We start from the raw sequence: 23069 nt of genomic DNA, 5'->3' as shown, positions 1-23069 counted from the left end.
ATCACCTTCTTTGACTTCATTACGGATTCCTCAACCTGTATCGAGGAAAATTGTTTACAGTTAAGTAAAATTCTAACTAAGATTTCTTAAAGCTGTCACGGTGGCAAATTCAAACTTCGATATCATGGTACACAGTTCTATTGTAAAGTCAGATTGGGAGTTCGAATTGGCGCTATGTATTTTTATCTCGAATTTGAAATAAGCGGTTAAATTTATATGTTTTGTTTGTTTGTTTGTTTTTTTGTTTAACGCCACACTCAGCAATATGCCAGCTATATGACGGAGGTCATGCAAATAAGCAGGTCTGGACCTGACAATCCAGTGATTGACATCACGAGCATCAATCCAAACAATTGGGATAAGATGATATGCATCCAATCAACCAAGTCAGCGAGCCTGACAACCAACCCGATCCCGTTAGTCGCATCTAACGACAACCATAGTCACCTTTTAATACAAGCATTGGTTGCTGAAGATCTGTTCTAACCCTGATCTTCACAGGTCCAAATCTATATGTATTTTTATGGTGAGGCGGTCGTGATCGGAGAATAGGTTCGAGAGTTCGGTACACACATTCGTGGTCAATATCTCTCATGTTGTGGAGGATAGGGATTTTGTCATGTTTTGAAGAAATGTCATCACTGGCATGCTTTTGATGGTACACAAAACGTAAGCTTTACGAAAATTTCTACAACATGTCCAAACATTCCCAAACAGACAGAATCATATGCTTTCTGAAAGTCAATCCAGCACATCGTTGTTGTCGTTGTCGTTTTTGTCGTCTACGTCATCATTATCCTTCAAGGAAAGTGGACGGTATGGACACTGGAATATTTCGAATATTTGGAAATGTGTGCATTTTAATTAATATAAACACTATTTTAAGCGTCAGGAAACGGGATTTGTCTTGTCATGAATGGCGAGTATAACAACTTGGGAAGCTAGCTTGACATTTCGTTAGTACGGTCCTCATACTGTCTTTGCCTTGTTTCTCCTGAATCTCATTAGTTTCAAAAGAAACAGATAAATCGGTCATACAATGGTTTCATTGGATTTATGAAAAAAAGGACCATATCAGGTTTGTTCGCTTGGATACGTCTGACTCTGTATGTGGGCGTATTCCAAAGAATTTTATATGTAATTATCATTTCCCACGACGCCCTCTGCATATTCTGGGTCGTACCATTGATGGTCTCGGAGTCAAAACCACACATTACGGTAACAAGAGGATCGAACCATGCCAAAGATACTGTGTTTGTGTCAAGCTGGACATCAACTTTGACACAAAATCACACATTGACGTTTTCGAGTAGCAAGTGACTGGTTCTAGGTCGATTTGATATGGCACTTCGCTTGATTGACACTCATTTCTGTACCGTCCAGCACCATCAACAAAATAAACATTAACATTGATATTCAGTACTGCACCAATGGGTCGTTTAGGAAAATCCATTAAATGACTTGTTGTCAGTCTTGACATGCTTCACAAGAGGATCTTCAGATAAATAAATATGTGCAATAGTGCACGATTAAATTCAATCATGAAAGGCCTCCTTGTTAATCACAACACAGACGTTAAAATATGGTGATCATCCTCATCATAAACAACTATCATCATCATTATCATTATGATGTTTATGTTCCCGTCAGAGTACATCGTATTTAAAGAAAACAAGGTATAGATATAAACACATTTGATGATACAACCGTGAGTTTAAAGTTGATTTTGACAGCCCGGGCCAAGTCGGACCCAACACAAGCCAAACACTTTTGATAGAGACTATGTTGAGAATGTAGAGGTTAAAGGGCTTCACTTTGAGCACCTTGTTTTCTTTAAATACAGCGAACCTCGACACTTTAAAGTGGTATATAGGTTAATATTATACTCGTTTATAGATGTGAATCCATTTGATGATACATCTGTGAGGTTTAAGTTGATTTTGACAGCCCGGGCCAAGTCGGACCCAACACTTCTGACAGAGATTTTCTTAAGAAAATACAGGAAAAGTGTTTGACTTTAACGGACCAGTTTTCTTTAAATACGATGTACTGAAACATTATGAAGTGGTATATAGGTAGATAAAATACTAATCTATAGATATAAAACACATTTGATGATACATCTATGTGTTTAAAGTTTATTTTGACAGCCCGGACCAAGTCGGACCCAACACAAGCATAACACTTTTGATAGAGACTATGTTGAGAATGTAGAGGGAAAAGGGCTTTACTTTGAGCACCTTGTTTTCTTTAAATACGGCGAACCTAGACACTTTAAAGTGGTATATAGGTTAATATTATACTCGTTTATAGATGTGAATCCATTTGATGATACATCTGTGAGGTTTAAGTTGATTTTGACAGCCCGGGACAAGTCGGACCCAACACTTCTGACAGGGATTTTCTTAATAAAATACAGTAAAAGTGCTTGACATTAACGGTCCAGTTGTCTTTGAATGCGATATACTGTGACATTATAAGTGGTATATAGGTAGATAAAATACTAATCTATAGATGTAAACACATTTGATGATACATTTGTGTGTTTAAAGTAGATTTTGACAGCCCGGACCAAGTAGCCCCAACACAAGCCAAACACTTCTGATAGAGACTATGTCTAGGATGTAGAGGGAAAAGGGCTTCACTTTGAGCCCCTTGTTTTCTTTAAGGACAGCGATCTGAGACACTATAAAGTGGTATTTAGGTAGATATATTAGTAATCTATAGATGTGAATCCATTTGATGATACATCTGTGAGGTTTAAGTTGATTTTGACAGCCCGGGCCAAGTCGGACCCAACACTTCTGACAGGGATTTTCTTAAGAAAATACAGTAAAAATGCTTCACTTTGAGCCCCTTGTTTTCTTTAAATACGATGTACCGTGACATTATAAAGTGGTTTATAGATAGATTTAATATTAATCTATAGATGTAAACACATTTGAAGATAGATTTTTGTGTTTATAGAAGATTTTGACCGCCCGGGCCAAGTCGGACCCAACACAAGCCAAACACTTCTGATAGACTATGTCTAGGATGTGGAGGGAAAAGGGCTTCACTTTGAGCACCTTGTTTTCTTTAAAGACGATGTACTGATACATTATAAAGTGGTATATAGGTAGATATAACACTGATCTATGGATGTAAACACATTTGATTATACTTCTATGTGTTTAAAGTTGATTTTGACAGCCCGGGCCAAGTCGGACCCAACACAAGCCAAACACTTTTTATAGAGACTATGTTGAGAATGTAGAGGGAAAAAGGCTTCACTTTGAGCACCTTGTTTTCTTTTTAAATACAGCGAACTGAGACACTATAAAGTTGTATATAGGTAGATATAATGCTAGTCTATAGATTTAAAGACATTTGATGATACATTTGTGTGTTTAAAGTGCATTTTGACAGCCCGGGCCAAGTCGGACCCAACACAAGCCAAACACTTCTGATAGAGACTATGTTGAGAATGTAGAGTGAAAAAGGCTTCACTTTGAGCTCTGTGTTTTCTTTAACTACTGAAATATGAGAGAATAAAGTGGTATATAATTAGATATAATACTAATCTTTAGATATAAAGAATCTTAGGAACTTGAGAAGTGCTTGGACAGTTATTAACACGTGTCGTGTCAGTCCTTTGACATTCGCGAATATCCACTTCCAGAAAACATCCTATGTTGGTTTAACGCGAATTAGTAAAGATTAATTAGGGATGCCCAACACGTTAATTAATGAAAGAAGAGTAGTCGAAACACTGTCGTTTCCTGCCCAGGACATCACACCCCTACACGCCAAGGTCGGTGAGAAGCATTCTAATCAAAGAATACACACAGTCAATACACAGTCATCTCGGCTTGGACACTCGCCCCGTGCAGACGTGTCCTTCCAAGCTCGCTACCCACGCTCAACTATGAGAGACATCGCTCTGTCGCTACCGAGGGAGCTAGTTGCCATCCTGGAGCCCTTGCTGGCTTTCAGGGTTGGGGACTACTCCCTCAGGACTTCCTACAAGTCCAACTCCTCCACCCTCTCCATCTCCTTTGACTTAGGTCAAAGAAAAAGGCCTCTGGTCAAAGCTCCGGCCAAGACCAAGCCTAAGGAGAAAACTACCCCGGCCCCTATCCCTGCTGCACCACGCCCGGTACAGAAGGCCAGGCCACCCAAGGTAAAGAAGACTCCACCAGTCTCCGTCATGGAGATCCAGGAGAGCCTACCCACCACCCCTCCGCCCCCAACAGCAGCATTGGAACTCGCTCCCCTCGAATCCAGAGGGGAGGAGCCCTTCCGCACGCCTGTAGGGACAGGACACGGAAGAAAGAAGAGAAAGAGGAAAAGTATCGTCTCCCCTGACTCCCCCTCTCCCATCACCACCTACAAGCAAGACCACGGAAACACAGACCGCCGTAACACCAGGCCCCTCCCTCAACACCAGCCAAGTCCAAACCGACCCGGTTCCGGAACCAGTTGTTGAGGAAGACGTCCGTGTCGACCTTGCCCAGAAGGCGAGCCTCATCCTGGAGCAGCACAAGGTCCACCCTAACCCCTGCTACCAGCATGAGAGCGGCAAGGTATACCCCAGCCCACGCCCACCCATGGTGCTGGTGCAGTACTGGGGAGAAGAGAGATTTGAACATGAAATCCACAGCTACCAGGATCTCTCGGATTTCCTGGTCGACTGCGATCTTCAAGTCAGCCCCCTCTTCATCACCAACGCCGCCGCCCACCTCACCACCGCACTGTTCCAAGCTCTTTTCCATATTATTATTATTCTCTTATCACCCCCTCCTTCCCAGCCAAAACACACACCCCTAGATTATCATTTTAGGTTTACCTAATTTACATTTTTTGGGGTCGCACTTCTTTATTTATTCATTATGCTTTTTCCCCCCAATAGTATAAGTGTTTCCCCGTGTGCGAGATACGCTAAAGTGTAATTTATTACACACGGAAAGCGCACGTTAAATCTCCGAATGAACGAACGAGCACAGTCAAGACACTGACTTTTCTACGAGACTCACCGTATGTAGTCATAATCATCAGTTTATTACATTGTTGAAGGTGCATTTTTATTTAAACTCAATTAAATGAGCAAAACTATACGTTTGTGGACATTAGAGATCTGCCTAGATATGCGCGTTTCGTTTTATTATTCTGCAATCCATTTTTAGGATTACCCGCTGGCCCGGCCCGGCCCGACTTTTCTTGGCCCGACTTTTAGGCAATCCCCCCACTGACGAGTGCACGCCTGACCTGTGAACTCGTTGCAACCCTCGTGATGTGTTTGCCGAAGGGTGAGTGAGTGAATATGGTTTTACGCCGCTTTTAGCAATATTCCAGCAATATCACGGCGAGGGACACCAGAAATGGGCTTCACACATTGTACCCATGTCGGGAATCGAACCCGGGTCTTCGGCGTGACGAGCGAACGCTTTAACCACTAGGCTACCCGACCGCCCTGTTTGCCGAAGGGAGAGGTGTAGGAAATGTGTGCTCCAGCCCAGCGCAGAGCTCGCGACACACTGTATACTGATGTATACAGTATATTGCAGTTGATATACTGTATACTGCATGTGATACATATTTGCGGAAATGTTACAACTTTCAAGATTCAAGATTCAATTTGCATATATATCATATACAACAGACCGCCGTCATATATCACTGGAATACTGCTGAGAGCGGCGTTAAAACAAATTGTTTTCATAATGGAGCGCTGCAGTCATTTAAAATAGAACCGTATACATATGTACATGTAGTACCAACTCACTCTATTTGTTTCGAATATTCAGCAGAAAATATATTATTAACCAGGTCTTTGGGAAAAGATATCAGATTTTTATAAGCAGCCACATGGGGATGATAAAGGACCCCTCGCCGATTAGGTTCTTGTTTACTTAAGAGCAGAGTTGGCCATGTTAGATGATATAACCAAAATCCAGGCGCTCCGGCGGGGGGCAAGCTGGTCTTGTTAGTGTATGGTATGAGCTGTGACGTTCACCCAAGAGAATAATGTAAAACATGAGACCAACTCAAGTCTATAATGATTCGGAAAGTCTAGATTTCCACAGCTCTAGCCTGAAATTAAGAATTGTTCTAGGCTCCATTTTAATTGTATTATTTTCCTTTTGTAGACATGGATGGACCAACCAGGAAAGAAATTGATGGAATATTAATATCACATGTTACCACTGATCCAGTTAAATTCATCACACAATAATAAATTAGTATTTGACATTACGGCATTTGATTATTAGGGCATGATCATGTACATGTTCACTGTAATAATGTGCACACCAGTCAACTTGATTATAATTTTTATCAAAGTGTAGCGCGGCATCAACGATTACTTTATGATATCCTCACTTGTCATCGTTGTATTGACATCGAACAATGGACGGCAATTCGAAATTCTTATGGATAGCTTCAATAGGGACAGCGCTTGTGTCAGTGCAATTTTCCTAGTTAAAATAAGTATCTACAAAATATAATCTGAAGCAGACAAGAACAATATGTTTTTATTAATGCTTACTTTCATGGATAGAATTAAGGCAATCTAGGCTTGCCAATTGCAAATCGTTCTTGACTTGAGCTGGATTCCTTTTAAATTTATTCTGTATGGTCATAGAAGCCGTGCCATTTTTCTCTTGTCAGAGGAGTACACAAAGTATACGTCATCTGGACTAACATTTTTGGTTCGATGGCTGGGTTAGATCGCCAACTTTGTGTTCTGGCAATTGGGAGCCTCACTCACAGTGTGGGTTCAAATCCCGGACGGGACTCAACCCAAGAAAGTACGAGAATCTGTACTTTACTCAGAAAGTGTTATCCCAATTATAACATTTGTTGTCAAGAAAACACAATAAATGTATATTCGGCTTTGGATGGGTAATGATATCACAGACATATACGGATATTGATGATGACTTGAAGGAGCTTCGTAACGCACGTCTTCTCAATTCAGGGATTGGTAAATCCAAATATGTGTGTGCGCGTGCGTGCGCGCCTGCGTGCGTGCGTGCGTGCGTGCGTAAATGTGGGCCTGTTGGATGTTACATAAAACATTCATCTTGAGCGGGATGGTAGTTCGAGTTGGATTAGCATGTTAACTATATGATCTTCTTTAGGCAGAGAACGCCGCGCATGAATGTATTGATGAAATTCCTAGGTACATGGGGCCTTTTCGTCCCCAGGAAGACCCACAGTGGAGACTTCAACGGGGATAGGGTGTACACAATGTGCTACCTGGTAGATTGTGTGTCATCAGACCGGACAACGTTGGTCTTTGACTGATTGTGGCGTAAAACACACTTATTCATTTACTTATATCGGAAATTGAATGTTCATCTTAATTGTTATTGTTGAACATGTAATATATTTCTAAAGAAATAAAACAGTGACATAATAACTACAACTTTATGTGAGCGCGAGTAGCTTTTTTGGAATGAGATGAATAAGTCTTATAAAGTTGTAAGCTTCTTCACAACCGTGTAACTATGAATTGACTTTATTGGGTAATCAAAAAAGAGATAGGACCTAAAATAGCCAAATTTCATACGATTTCACTTGTCCGCCATCTTGGATGCAAAGGCGAAAACATTTCAGCGCGTTTGAAGCCACTGAGAATGCCCCCTGCAGAGTTGGACGAACATTCTGCGGTGGCGCGGCTGAGTTGACCAGAGGCTATCAGCAGTATTTCCTGTCGAGGTTGTTTAGGTCAGTTGTTTGTGTGAGTGTGTGTGTGTGTGTGTGCGTGTGTGCGTGTTTGCGTGCGTGCGTGCGTGTGGGGGTGGGGGCGGGAGATTGGGGGGATAGATGATAGATTTAGCAACATGTAAGGTCATCTTGAGTGGGAGTGTATTCGCAGATGGATTAGCATATGAACTATGATTCTCTTTAGTCAGAAAAAGAGGATCCACGATGTTCGACCTGGTAGAAGTGTGTTATCAAACCTCACATCATTGGTTTTTTGACTGACTGAAGCGTCAAAACAAACTCATTCATTTACTTGAACTGAATGTTCATCTTAACTGTTATGGATAGTCACGGAGCCATGATCCAGAGAACAGGGTGTCATTAGATAGAAATAAACTAAGTAAAAATAGGATTACCAGAAAAACGGGGTTTTACACACAAGCCATTAAACATCGCTCATTAACACCAGAGTAAGTCAGTACAAGATTGAAAACTGCCCCATAATTATGTATGACATGCTTGTCGTGTATTGCTACATATATATGTGAAAACAAAGTTACTGAAATGAAGAGCAAAACTGATGAAAGTTAACAATAAACGTGTATACGTGTTATATCGTCACTGCAAAAATAATGATTTTTGTCTTTAGTATTAACATTCAAATACGTTATATCTGTATTAGCGATATTGTCTTTGTTCCACCGGTGAGTCAGCGTTAGCCGTACTATCTCGTAGTATAATTGAATTTCTGAAGACATCACGATACAGTTTTTACGATGCATCACGTCTGCACTAGCGCTTGATAACAGCCTTGTGTTTGGGTATTTCAGTGGTTTAAATCGCTGCTCTTGATATTGTTGATTAAACTTTGATACTATGAACAATATAATGTTATGTGAGAGGTTGACTTTAGAACGGTAACATACTAATAGTATATAGGATGACATAAACAGAACAATGAGAAGTTCGTCCAGATTAGTGTATAGGCAACATTTAATAATTAAAATAATTACATTCAACAACTCCCCTTTTAAGTCCATTTTCCTGACTTATAAGTAAATGCAAGAACAATCGGCCGGAATACAATGTATAGTTCTTGTCCACTTCCATATGACTATATAGCATACAATAAGCTATCGGGTCCCGTTTAGATCGGTTTGGGTGGCAGCCTAGATAGCCATAGAATAGTTTCATCTTGGAATCTCCCATATCACTGGGGATCCTCTTCAATTTAAATGGAGTTACTCGTTACGATTCCGAACCTTCACGTGACTGTGTTTATGAAACATTGTCAAATAGTGGTGACATTAAATCTAGGAAACAATACGCGAAATCGCGCATGCACAGAACGGAAAATTTGGTCAAGGCATTAAGTAATCCGCATGCGCAGAACGATTGATTTCAGTACTTCCGCTAAGCGCTTCGAGTGCAGCGTCAAACGCGGGCCTGTAATCTAACACGCGGGGACTGACCAATGAAATTTGAGAAGTAGAAACACCGGTAGACGCTATTGCTTGATTGACAATGTCAATCAAGAAAGGGAGGAGCTTAACGCTATCGTTCTCTCCCAGTAAATTCCGATGTCAAATAACGACGTTATTTGGACGGAAAAACGATGGTTTGAAAAAACATTACGTACTTGTACAGTGTACGACACGACTAGTTTCATGTACACGGCAGCTGCCCCCATGGCTTGATTAGCTCAGGGCATTCAACTGTGCCCATGTTTATCGAGAAAATACTCTTTGATTCGTCCGGAATGTTTCTGACTTCATCCACCATAACTTTTGTGAGCAAAATATAAAATAACAGTTTGAAAAACAAGGCAAACGGTTCCGTATAATAACTCCGTTAATAATCTTTCTATATATACGCACAAACTTGAATGTGATATATATACATTATCAGTGAGAATTGCAAAATAGCAACGTTTAGCGTATTACATAAGATAGCAACGCGATACATCTCAAAGAACAATGAAGAACGAAACGGTAAAACATGTTCTGTCATGACGTCATTTCTGTAGATTCGAACATAACCTCGCAACTTAATGACGTCGTAAATGGGTACGACGCTGCGCCCCGCAGTATTTTATTGTACGATAAACAACTCCCACTCGTCGTTTCTATCTTAAATGCAACTGTTTCATGACAAAACCTCAATTGACAATTCATGTAAAATAGATTAGATTTGTTTTTTAGTTTGGGGTTAACTATGGCTAGACATTGTAATACATAAATACATTATGGCATACAGAAATGAAGGAATGTGTTATGTACAATCGATACATCCAAGCATTTAGGCAAGAAAGTCACTACTATGTGTTCACTTCCGATAAGTTTTAGTCACCGATTGACACAGAGCACGTCGAGCGATTGGGGCACAGCTAAACAGACAAATGGATCTTCAAAGACAAGTTTCCTTTACAAAATCGTCTACAGAAGCCGGTATTGAGTCACGAAGTGCTAGCCGTAATTACTTCACGAACCTGAAACTTTTTACTCCGAAGAACAATGTGTTTGAACGTGTCTTCGACTAATGTTTCTTGCTAATGTACTAGAAGAAAACATTAAGTCCTTCGTGATCAGCAACATCTAAAATGTTTCACCACATTCAGTCTGGTGGTTTCCCAGAAAAGAAGGCAATAAAAGGTTTGCAGGCGACTATGACACCATCGCCGCCGACTGCGAGCGACGCGAAATGACAAACCCGCATACAAGTATAGACCTGCGGGTAAGCTAATGACATTTGCTTAATGGTATGGACCGGACATTAAAGTAGTTTCTGGGTTATTGTCATGTTGAGAAATGACTTATTCCAAAAACTATTATCTGCTGCAGAATTGTTTTATATGAACATATCTTTATTATTATTGTATAACGCAATTCAGTTTAAATATGACTAGGCTAAATGATGGCATGGTGTGACGTTTGTACACATCCGTCCATATGTACAATGTGGGTGTACACCTGAAATACCGACTTTGTCCGGAGTATTCCATCCGGATTTTGTCCGGATGTTCAATATTTCTTGAAAGGGAGATAACTCGGATTTGTTGATGTAAACGCCACGTGCTCGAAGAATAAATACGAATCGTCAGTCCCCAATTTGGGTTGAGTTGTTTATTTCGATGTTAATAACGCCTTGCGACGACCCTCGACACACGAGCGTAAACATGATACATGTAATTCAATTTCCAAAATTCAGTCGAGAGAACCTTACACGTAATTTGCTGCACTTCTGTTCAATGTATCTCATATTGTTTTGAGGATGTCACAATATAGAATATATCACACTGTTTTCTTGGTTAGTCCGAATCTGAATCCTATTTTTAGCATGTAACTAATTTTGAAAGACGAAACTAAGATTTGTTACCTTGGCAAACAAGAAACACGTATAGCACATGCACTCTATACGATATATTCACATTTGAGCTTTGGATTAAATTGACCCATGTCTTTCATTCAACACACACATACACCCCTAAACATCAAAGCTAGAGTGCCATGCTTCAACTTTGCCCATTCTTCGTATAGTTTTGATCAACAATAATTTGTCCTGAACAGGTATCATCTGTGGAATTGAGTTGAATGGAATACCTATAACTACACACTTACATAAAGAAACACGCATATGAAATATAAAAATACAATGAAGTAAAATGAAAAATGGTATGGAAATATGAGTACAGATGTCTCGTTCTTGCAATTAAACGTGTAAGCCATTATGCAAAAAAGAATACGAGAGAAAAAAACAACGTGTGATTTGAGGCGCGACAAGTTGTCCATGTAGGTTAGCTATTCCTCCCAAATGGAAATGTGTTTGACAGGAATCATTGTTCTATGATATTCTACATGTGAGATATATTACATTAACTGACAATTTGAACTTGACAATCGAACTTACTTGAAGCCGTGACATTAAGAAAATTATAAAAGCGACATTTATGTTGTATCTGATAAAAAATAATTCACGATTGTCTCGCCACTGGAGTGGTCACGGTCGAAAATCAGGTTTCGTCAGTTAGTGGGGATAGATCGATCTAGATTCTGACTTAGTCTGATTGTACTGATCATGAACTAAACTAAATTACTAGGGTTTGTCATACTCAGTGTTAATAGTAATCCCCGGATAACCAACCTTTCCGTGATCTCTAAGATCTTAGTAACTAGTGTTTCCAAAACCCAGTTTTTCTAGAAATCCAATCTATGATAAAAAAAACCTTCCCGTGATTAACGAACAATTTGGAAACTTCTGTATTTCGTTGTTCAGTCAAAGGGGCGGTCGGGTAGCCTAGTGGTTAAGCGTCACGCCAAAAACCGGGGTTTGATTCCCGAAATGGGTACAATGTGTGAAGCCCATTTCTAGTGTCCCCCGCCGTGATGTTGCTGGAATATTGCTAAAAGCGGCGTAAAGTCTAACTCACTCACATTGTTCAGAGAAAGTGACAGAATCTTTAGTCGATTAAAATTAAGAGTCTATTTTTGTAGTCTAAGTGACTTATTTTAGGGATAAGCCCTCTGTGTTTATTTCCCCTTTGTTTACTCGGCCAAGGATATTCACAGTGTTAATTGATCGCATCCGACTTTATTGGCAGTCTACGTAGCTTGTCCGTTTCTTGTCAAAGTGTTGTTTTAGCTTCCCTCCTTTCTAAAGCTGTAATACAGTTGTTTGGATAACACTTGCTTGTATATTGGCGCATAGAGAATTAATATGCGCAGATTGGGTTTACCTTATTCTTTTATTGTTAACCATTAGTACAATTAGCAGTTTTTTTCTTATTTCATGACACCTCTGATCATTGGAGCACAGCTCCGTGACAGCATGCACGTGCCACTCGTTAGTTTTATCACAAGGGAGCATGTTGGCTGTTCAGAGATCTGTCCATGTCGGACGTGCTAACCCTACATGTTCATAAAAAGAATATCAAATGTATATTATGAAATAAAACATTGTTACAGAATTACATGTAAATATGGCCTATCCTGTACATACTTCTACAATTCCTAGTTTTATTTACACAGTAATAAATTTACCATCTTGCACATGTACCAAACAGTTTTGACATCCAGTTCATGTCATATATTTGTTTCATTCTATATGGTATTCATGTAATAGCAAGACCAAACAACCGACCTCGACGAGTTTTGGAGTATCTTTGCTGTCGCAGATCACGGATGATATACATCAATGTAGATCGTAGATTGGTTTGTTTAACAGCAAATGTCACTGTTACCTTAAACCGTATGAAATCCTACCATTGAGATTAACAACAATCAGAAATTGTTCCATGGTTATTTTGACCAACTATATGTATCAATCCGCTCCAGTATTGTCATCTCATACCTGTCTTTCCTACAGTGTTTATGGAAAGTTCGACATTCTATTATCATTGATAATAATTCACGAGATGCCTGGAGCAAATTCAAAAGTCATGTGATCGGGAACCATATCGACTGTGAAGGCAAGATTGACATAGCTGGAGTGCACGAAATGGGTGCCAAGAAACCTGACAGACCACGACCTAATGTTTTTAAGGTTGGCAACTATGACCTCAAGCATAGCAGCACCAAAGATCACAGGGACACCACCTTAGGGCCAGTGAGCAGTGCCAACCGGAAATCGTACACAGGAGACGAGAACTAATCCCAGCCTTGCAACAAGAAAGGAGACGGGGAGACAAAACCACTTTATTTGAAATAAGCTGTTTATCTCCGTTCAAGATATTATCTTGGAGTCGATTAGTAATTACATTCACATATCTGATCAACGATTTAACAGACTATCATATGTCAGTGTTCTGAAGAACCCTAGTGAAACTAGCCCCAAAACGTTAGCGAGAACCGAGGGGGTTAACGGAAAAACAGCCCCACAGCAGTGTTATTTGTGACGGGGTCTCAGACGCCAAGGGTGACACCAATACAGAGTGAGCGGTCGGCGGCCCTTCTACTACACACAGACAGTGTGCTAAACCTGTGTTATCTTTAAATATCAGTGGCATTAAATCCAAACTCTTAGATTTTATTGACATTCTCTGTATTGTGGAAACCAAAACATATGACATGGATGTAATAGACATTCCAGACTATATAGTCTACATTAGCAATAGGAAATGCAGATGCAATAGAATTGCATCTGGGGGAATGATATTGGCAGTTCGCCCAAAATCATTTGTCAGTATGTTCAAATATATGACATTAATTCTGATATTGTGATCTGGTGCAGTATATCGAAGGACTTACTGAATATAACTGACCACCAATATCATCGGATGTGCCTACATGCCACATGAAAGCAGTGCCTATTCTATTTCAGAACACTTCAAGCGTGATCAAGCGTGAACTTCAGCGTGACTGCTATGTCAGATTAGGTGTGTTTAACGAGACAGTTTTTAATGCAAGGACTTAGCCATTGCTGCATTTTGATACCTTTCTTAGTAACAATAATCACAATGATGTAGCTAGTTTACTACTGCCGTTGTATGTAAATCTATTCAACTATGTATCAGATTATGGCGTCTCACCCGAATCCTGGCTTACCGGTATAAAAAACACCTATTTACCATACAAACTAAAACTTGTACTTCCAAATACCTCTGTTACATACTGGGGATCCGTGATAATTCGGGTAAGAATAGGTCTATATGATCATCAGACTGATACGAACACACGGGCACACCAATGCCGTACAGGATCTCCTACGCCCAGGAAGGTTCCCTCCAATAACGAAGACCTCCAAAATGCAGACCTCCCAAAAAGCAGTTAAAATTACCTCACTAATTAATTGGGCTATGCTGGTCACACCTAATTAATGAATGGACTGGTCTTCTCCCCTGCTATGAGGGATTATCAATATGTTGAGACAATGAGCAGTAGTGGACAACAACATTGTCTTAAAAAACTCCTCCTTTCTTTAGTCTGCTCCCGGTACATCACAAATCTTATTCAAACATTACCTTTAAACAAGTTGTGGGATTTGTGTAAGAATATACCAAATGTTATCAGTCACTAATACTTCCTTCTCTTGTTTATGGTGTAACATATAAATATATTTGAACATGAGCTACAACCTGGTTTGGCATAACGGGCTAATACAAAAAGTACAAAAAATAGGTCTTAAAGGTCAAATAATTATCTACATCCAAAGTTTTCTAACAAACCGCAAAATCACCGTGGGCATAGACCAAACGCTATCGGACCAATGTCCCCTAGAAAATGGTACTCCCAAGGGCAGCATCCTAAGCCCAACACTCTTCAATATTATGATTAACGATCTATTCAAGGGACTATCCCCCAAAGTAAACACATCAAAATTCGCGGATGATGGAGCCCTCTGGATCCGCACTAAAAGCATTAAAATGGCCCAAAACTTACTACAAAAATCTCTAAATAAAATACAAAAATGGGCTGACAAATGGGGCTTCTCCCTAAACTCAGAAAAAACCACAGGAATAGTATTTAAACACAAAAATATGCAACCCGCCTCCCTAAACCTCCAACTAAACAACAAACCAATCAAATTCCAAAAACAAACCAAATTCTTAGGATTAATCTTCGATGAACATCTCACCTGGGATGCTCAAATTAAAAACCTAGTAACCAGATGCAGCAGACCTACACACGTTAAGATGCCTAACCGGCTCCAACTGGGGGGCCTCTAAAACACCCTCCTCTCACTCTATATATCACTAATTAGATCCAAACTAGACTATGGCAGTGCCATTTACGACACCTTAAACAACTCCCTCATTAAAAAACTAGACTCAATCCAGTATCAGGCCCTAAAACTAATCACACGAACACAACATGGCAAATCCTCCACCTCACTCTAGGCCTTAACAGGAGAAATGCCACTTAAACTACGTAGGGAACAACTTACCCTAAACCTCTGGGCCGCGTCCCAATCAAACCCTCTAATCGAAAACTTAATAAAAAACAAAATTAGCCCTAGAAACCAAGCCCTAGCCCGGAAACATCCACTACTTACTCCAATTTCCCAAAGAATAACCAATTACCTAAATGAACACAAAATAAATAATCTTAAACAAAACAATAAATCATCCAATATCTTCACTCCAAAACTTAAAATACCAAAAATAGACACAACACTAGCCGATACACTAAGTAAACAGACCGATCCTTACATCACTAAAACAACCACACTAGCATACATACATGAAAATTGGCCAAATTGGTGTCACATATACACAGACGGATCATCAGATCCGATCTCAAAACACACAGGTTTCGGAGTCCACATCGCACAACCAACCAAAAACACACAATCTTACCGACTCCCGAACAACCAATCCATACTCACGGCCGAACTAATGGGCATGGCCTCAGCACTACACAATCAGCAATCGAAAAAACACCAAAACATTCTCATCCTAACCGACTCACTCAGTGGACTACAAGCCCTCAAAAATAAAAACACTAAAAACCGCCCCAAACTAATAAATCAAATACTCAATAGCTCAAACAACTTAACTAAGGTAGGTAAACAAATAGAGTTCATTTGGATCCCCGCCCACGTAGGAATCTTTGGAAATGAAAAGGCAGATAAAGCAGCAAAATTATCCCTTAAACTCCCAGAAATAAGCTTAAACTTACCCAGCTCAAAATCAGAAATCAAAAGTGTCACTAAACCAAAAATCAACAAAAAATGGCAAAATATATACCAAAACTCAAATAGCCAAATCAGGAAAGTACTCAAAAAAAACGCTAAATAAACCAAAAATACTACACCCATCCAAAAAAATCGACAGAATAATTACTAAACTACAAACAGGCCATACCAAACTGAGTAATCTCCGTAAAATAGCTAATCTACACACAACAGGAAACTGCCCACATTGCAAACAAGAAGAAACACCAGAACACGTACTCATTCACTGCACACACTACCAAACACACCGAACAACACTACAGACCACCCTAAATCTTAAAACCGGACTTACACTAGAATCAATCCTAAATCCACAAAATAAATTAGAAAAATTCAAAGCCTTAGGCATATGCCTAATAAAAACAGGACTAATTAGTCGCATTAAACCCCAAATAAAATATTAAAACCAAAACTACCTTATCTAACAACCACCCAACACACACAGCTCCCTTAGTTCGTCCCCCACCCACTCTTGGCATTCTTTCCAAATCCCAAAATTTCAAAATAACTATATAAGCAACCCCTAAAGCCCCCCTCCTGGGTTGCACAAACTCACTTTTCCCCTTTTTTGAAACACATTAAATGGCCTGGCTGGGCCCGTGTGCGACATACGCTTGCAGTCGGAAAGCGCACGTTAAATCTCCAATAAAAGTAAGTAAGTAAGTAAGCTTCAACCTCATCCAATTAAGCTATGCCCGGACTTAGGAAAGTTGAGTATGTCTTGTCCCAGAAAGGTGCCCCACAAGTTCTTCTAGACGGCTACACATATGCTAAGAACAGGACGAAGAATGAAAATGTGTACTGGAGGTGTGTGAACAGATCTTGCAGTGGCAAGTGCACCACAGTCAGAGACTACGTTCGCGGCACGTCATAACACAACCATCCACCTGGTGATGACCGAGCAGTGAGATTTGTCCACGCCATAAGGAAGAGGGCCAGGGAAGAGACAACACCTATCCAGCAAATCTACAACGACCTCTAAAGCGAAACTAGCGCAGATGCAATTTGGAGCAGCACCGCCAGCCAGGAAGGTTGTCTACAGAGAAAAAGAACATCGCCTTGTCCGACTCAAGCAACAGCTTCATCGCCGTGAAAAGACACCCCTTCAGTACCTGGATGCAGTTGGTCCACTGATGATGAACAAGTGAAAATGACTGATGATCGTAAATGACAATGACATAACATTTGAATAAAAAATTGTGAAATCTACCCAGCTTTCTTTCTTGTTACATGGGTGATGCCATTTTACTTAATCAAGGGTACAGGGTACTTATTGCTGATGCAACCAGCCATAACGAGTGTTGTTTGAACGGGTCTGCGTTTTGGCAGGTCTACGTTTTGGGAGGATACCCCCAGGAAGACCTCGCATGGCGTTAAGGCGTGAAGACATAGACCTGCTTCAGTTTGTACGTCGTCAACCATTTGCAACATCTTCTGTTCTGAAACGCCAATGGCTACCCATAGACGGATGTCAACCAGAACATTGAGGAATCGACTGAAATCGGCGGATATAAAGTCCAGAAGGTTAACCAATCGTACCTTCATTGCCGATCATCATCGGAAAATTCGTTTAATATGGTGTTTGGCCCGGAGAGCTTGGAATCGGAGGACTTGGCGAAGAGTCCATTGGTCCAATGAAAAGAGGTTCCTTCCCAACGTCACGGATGGCCGATTAAGGATTAAGAGGGATAAAATATGGCCTACACACCCAGGAACATAAAACCTACGACACCGTATGGTGGAGGTTCCGTTATGGTTTGGGGTTGCCTGTGACGCGTAAGGTGGATTCAAGGAAATCTCAATGATGATCGGTACATTCGTAACGCCCTGCAATCATTTGTTGTACCCTCATTTGTTGTACACCTGCACCTAATCACAACATCATATTTAGGACATTTTGGGTCGTCGAGTACAGGCACTGGACCCATCGGTACATGCTCTGGCCCGATAGGAGGCAGCTTTCATTGGGGAATGGCTGCAGTTGCCTCTTCCACAGATCAGACGACATACTCGAGGTAGGAGAGGAAGGCTGCAAGCTGTCATGTGAATTGTGTTCCTGATTCTTTACCTACATATTTTTTGTGGCTCCTGTTTTGCACAAATACAGTGCCTCTGAGTTTTTGTGAGAATAATGATTAAAATTTAAAAACAGGATAAACTTTTTACGTTTTCTTATTGTCAGAGGTGTCTTCATGAAACAACATCAGTTTTTCCGAGCTTATTGTTGTTTGGGTTTAAATGCCAACGCTCGTACAACCAGTCATTGTAAAATATACAGGGGGTCCTCAACTATTTTATTTGTGTATAGTTAGATATTGAGATGTATGTTGTTTGTTGAACATCTGTTTATAATCACAAACTGGGTCGTTACAGAAGATCTCAACCTTCAGAGTGAATGTGAGAGTATCAACGTTTTGAAAAGTGGATCAGTTATATCAAAACATGCCCTTTTAATTTTGAGACTTATGCACGTTAATTGACAAAGAGGTTTATCCCTTATGATCGGGATTATTGCATCCACTGACCAAGGATGATAACCCAAAAGCACATTGGTTCGAACCCACGGACTTATTTGCTTGTGGTGGCGTCAACCACTAGTACTTGTTGCTTCAATTGAAAACAAATTGTTTCCCCGTCCCTGCAATACTCACGCCTCTTCAAGGCCTCTAACAATCACTGTATTTTAATTAATCTGTAAATGTATTATTCGAACATTAAGCCTTTTGGTCTACCTAGCCAAGATCTCTTGGTGCATGACATTCTTCTTTCCATTTCTCTACATCTGTGTGTGTGCCCCACAGAGTACCTGGGTTATTCAGTCGATAACAAAGTTCACAAAATGCCATTTGCTTCCCATGAGATGACATGAAAACCCTGTACTGTTCCTTTCTCATGAGTATATCCATGTAAGCAGACGTGTTAGACATAAGACCCTTGAGATGCCAGCCCAGAGACTCCGGGCTTGAGAAATCAGCTGCATCGATGTACGTCCCATTGGGTACTAGGTGTTTGTAGTCGGCCCCGCCCCGGACTATCGGGACGCAGGGCACGTTGAATGTCTTGTACAGCTTCTCCGTGATGTAGTCTTTACACAAGGAGTTCTCAAACGACAAATAAAACATGTAGGTATGGTTCAGCATGTTTAAGCATTCTGGCCTAGATTTTGAACATTCCTCAGGCCCACAACGTCCAAATACGTCAATATCAATGATTTTATTTAGCCTTTCGACATATGCCATTCGTCTTGAAGCTGTTTTACAATGGCTAACAAACCAAGCAACTGCCTTCGTCTTGCGCTGCACGATATTCAGAAGATGATGATACGAGGGGAGTTTCAGAGTCGGTACAAACATCCCCACGGGCGCGAAGAGGTCGGAGTCTGTTCTGTATGTCATAGTCCAATTAAATACTCTTCTCCATTTCAGTGTGTGCATTGTGGTCATTGTGTGTGCAAGGTTAGCAGGACTCTCCCAAGCGAATATTACCCACACTTGTCCCGGGGTGCGGGTTGGGGGTGTCGGGGTTATCGACCTGCCATTGAAGAGCACTGCGTCTGCCTCTGCAATCATTGATCGATTCTCTGACAACAAACAGTTGCTGTATTTGCATAGCTTCATCTTACCTTTAAGTGATGAGCGCAACCAGTCAGGACAATTATCAAATACAATAAGCTTTGTTCCATTTACAGGGTAATTTGTCAAGGACTTGTATTTGAATGGGAGATCCATATTGACCCCATCTTTTGGATTCCAGTACTTTGTAATGGCTTCATTGAAGACAAGCCGAGATGAAGCATGTTGTAAGATTGTGTAGGAGTTACTCTTAACCCTGTTTGATCCTGATGTCATTTTCCCAATCAAGGTATCCTCCCACGTGTGTGCCTTCAGAGATGAAAGTTGACGCACTCCTTCATCAAGGGGAGAAACAAAACCGCGACTTCCGGTATATAATGGCAACGCGAAAAGGTACATGAAGCATGTAACCACGCAGGCCCCACATACGATAATTAAGACTTTTCGATCTTGCATCTGAAATTGTACGAAAATGGTATCAATGAAATATGGTAAAGTTCCACTGAATATAGTATTTAATAGTAAATATTCATTAATCATGTGGTATATGGATGCTGTTTAAAGGAAGCAGGTAACTGTACACCTATTTATTGTAAGTTATTTCTGAACTGGTTAATCCTTAAATGATGTAGCTGGTATGGCCATCACGACTTCATGACGTTATTACAGTAATGCTATCTATTCTATTTGCATTTCTTCCCCGTGAAGACCCGATTAGTATTGGTCTTCAGCAACTCATGCTTGTCATTTAGCTGAAATATCTTTACAGGTGTTAGTGATTGGTACCACCGGTGGGTCAGGATTTGTTTGTCGTAAGAAGCGACTAATGGGATCGGGTGGTCAGGCTCGCTGACTTGGTTGATGCATGTCATCGTATCCCAAAGGCGTGGATCGATGCTCATGATGTAAATCAATGAATTGTCTGGTCCAGACTCGATTATTTACAGACCGTCGTCATACAGCTTGAATATAGCTGAGTGCGGCGTTGAAAAACAAACAAACAAAACAATCTGAACAATGTTAATTCTGGAAAGAGTTCATAGAGAATGTGCATATATTCCATCACGACTGTTTCTGTTTCGAAGTTATGAATAATATGTACGGTATGAGGCAGTGCTTCGCCACCAAGATCGACATTTTTAGGGCTGTGTGTTTGCTGTTGTGCCAGTCAATAATGTTTAAGTTGATTTAATGGCATTACATAGAAATATTCAATATTTTTAAAACAAAATATATAAAATCAAAATCATTTCTCATGCAAGATAACAGCGAAAATATTATTGTCTTTGTGTTGTTGATTTTAATTGATCATAATCATTGGTAATAATCACCACATACATTAGCCTACAAAATATATGTGTGTTTTCGCAAACGGGTTAAGTCGACACGGATGCGAAAACGACGTACGTACAGCTGTATTTGTTGGAACGGTTAGCCAGAAAGAAGACGGGATAATAACGTTCGCGAGTTCTGGTGATACATGCTCGCTGCCCCCAACCAAATTTTTAGCCCTTCCGCCCAGCCCTTACTGTAATGCTATAGTTCTCAGTTAAGCAAGTTTAGCTTGTCCCAATGTCTGAATCTCCCCTCTCACTGGGGCTCCTTTTCAATTTAAATATAGTTGTTTGTTTTTATCAAAATTATACATTTTCAGAGACTAATCGTTAGTCACAACCTGTATAGTACGCAAACATTAATCTCACTGTGGCGTATGTATATACTATCTTTTAAATAGCGAGGAACATGCTATTCTCCAACCTCAATTCATTTTGTGTGTCTGTTAAACACCAACACATCTGCAAATTGTAACTGTTTTTAACTGTTTAATCGGCAACAACAAGTAATTTTATATAGAAAATGTTGATTAAATATCATTCCAACATAGCTACAGCTCACATAAAGCTGTAGTTAATATTTCACTATTATAAATCCTTAACAAATATCATTTGTTCATCAATAACAAATAGGATGAACATTCAATTCCCCACACTAGTGAGTGAGTGACTTTTACGCCACAGCCAGTCAAAGACCAACGCTGTCCACTGTGATAAAATTTACATTTATGCCCCCTGTAAATACTGCTGGTGATTCAACACTATTCTAGTTAATACATTCATTCACGGCATTTTGCATTTGCTTTCCAGCCACCAATGAGCGGCGCCCCTTTCAAAATGAAATTTCCCTCGCACGGGAGCATGTGGTACAAGTCAAAATAGGGAATTGCATTCGACATAATTCCATTCTCTACTTCTGTGGTAGTCACAAATAAATCCATTTATACTTCTTAAATAGCTTTTATCTCGAAGTCTTCCCCTCTCTCGCTGTTGAAGATAAATTGAACTCTGGTGGTCTAACTGCCGTGTTTTATCCGCCCCGACATTTTAATAAGAGACTGGATTGTAGCAGCTGTTGAAAGAACAATGAACGATTAATTTGTTCAAACTTGGCGTATTTCAGCCGCAATATGCTACAATGATTTTACTACAAATGTTTAAGCATATACCTAGTTTTGAAAAGTAGCTTTTGCTACCAAAATAAGCATCATACTGTAACAACTCAAGAAGGCGGTTCGAGGATTACGTAGTTTTAATTACAATGGCATATGTACAAGTCAAAGGAAGTGTGCCGTCCTTCCTTCCTCCCCCTAAGATACTCGCCCGTACCTTAGGGTGCTGAGACCAAGTCTGCCGGTATTTGGAAGTCGCCCGGTATATAAAGTACTGATGGAATGCGAAACATTTTGTTTTGCACAGGTACTAAAATTTGGTGTGATCAACTTTAGATTAAATTGACCATCAAGTGGTGTCCATGACGAGGCACTTAAAATTGTCCCCCTTAAGGTGACATGAAATCACCATTCACCTGTCCACTTGATATGTACTTGACATATCCTCGGGGTCTCCACGGGGTCAGTCGTATTTAGCAAACACTGATAGTGTTACTTCAGTCGTATTTGGTAAACACTGATAGTGTAACAATACCCACTACTAAAATTTAGAACATCAAACCATAAACCACCCATTGAGACCGGAAGATGGAACAAAAGATCGCTTATGTAAATTATGTAACTCACCAGGCATTGCATTCGCCACCACTCGCATGTTTCCGTTACTTACAACAAGGCTCGTCATCCTCTCGAAG

The 23069-nt window shown here is 40.3% G+C and overlaps 1 protein-coding gene across 1 annotated transcript; it reads right to left on the bottom strand.

Annotated features, from left to right (window-relative positions):
* Positions 1 to 19088: 19088 nt before the first annotated feature.
* LOC124145326 (alpha-(1,3)-fucosyltransferase C-like) lies at positions 19089 to 20204 on the bottom strand. The gene has a single exon (XM_046515040.2). The coding sequence runs from the start codon at positions 20202 to 20204 to the stop codon at positions 19089 to 19091; it is 1116 nt and encodes a 371-aa protein (XP_046370996.2).
* Between the last annotated feature and the right edge of the window lie 2865 nt (positions 20205 to 23069).

Source organism: Haliotis rufescens, unplaced genomic scaffold (assembly GCF_023055435.1).
Source record: "Haliotis rufescens isolate VD_foot unplaced genomic scaffold, xgHalRufe1.0.p SCAF_83, whole genome shotgun sequence".
Taxonomy (NCBI): Eukaryota; Metazoa; Mollusca; class Gastropoda; order Lepetellida; family Haliotidae; genus Haliotis; species Haliotis rufescens.
The sequence above is the reverse complement of the archived record's forward strand: the minus strand, read 5'-3'. Positions and strand labels throughout refer to the sequence as shown.

Coding starts and splice junctions, on each gene's coding strand:
- LOC124145326 (XM_046515040.2), bottom strand. CDS start 20,204: ATGACATCAGGATCAAACAGGGTTAAGAGTAACTCCTACACAATCTTA.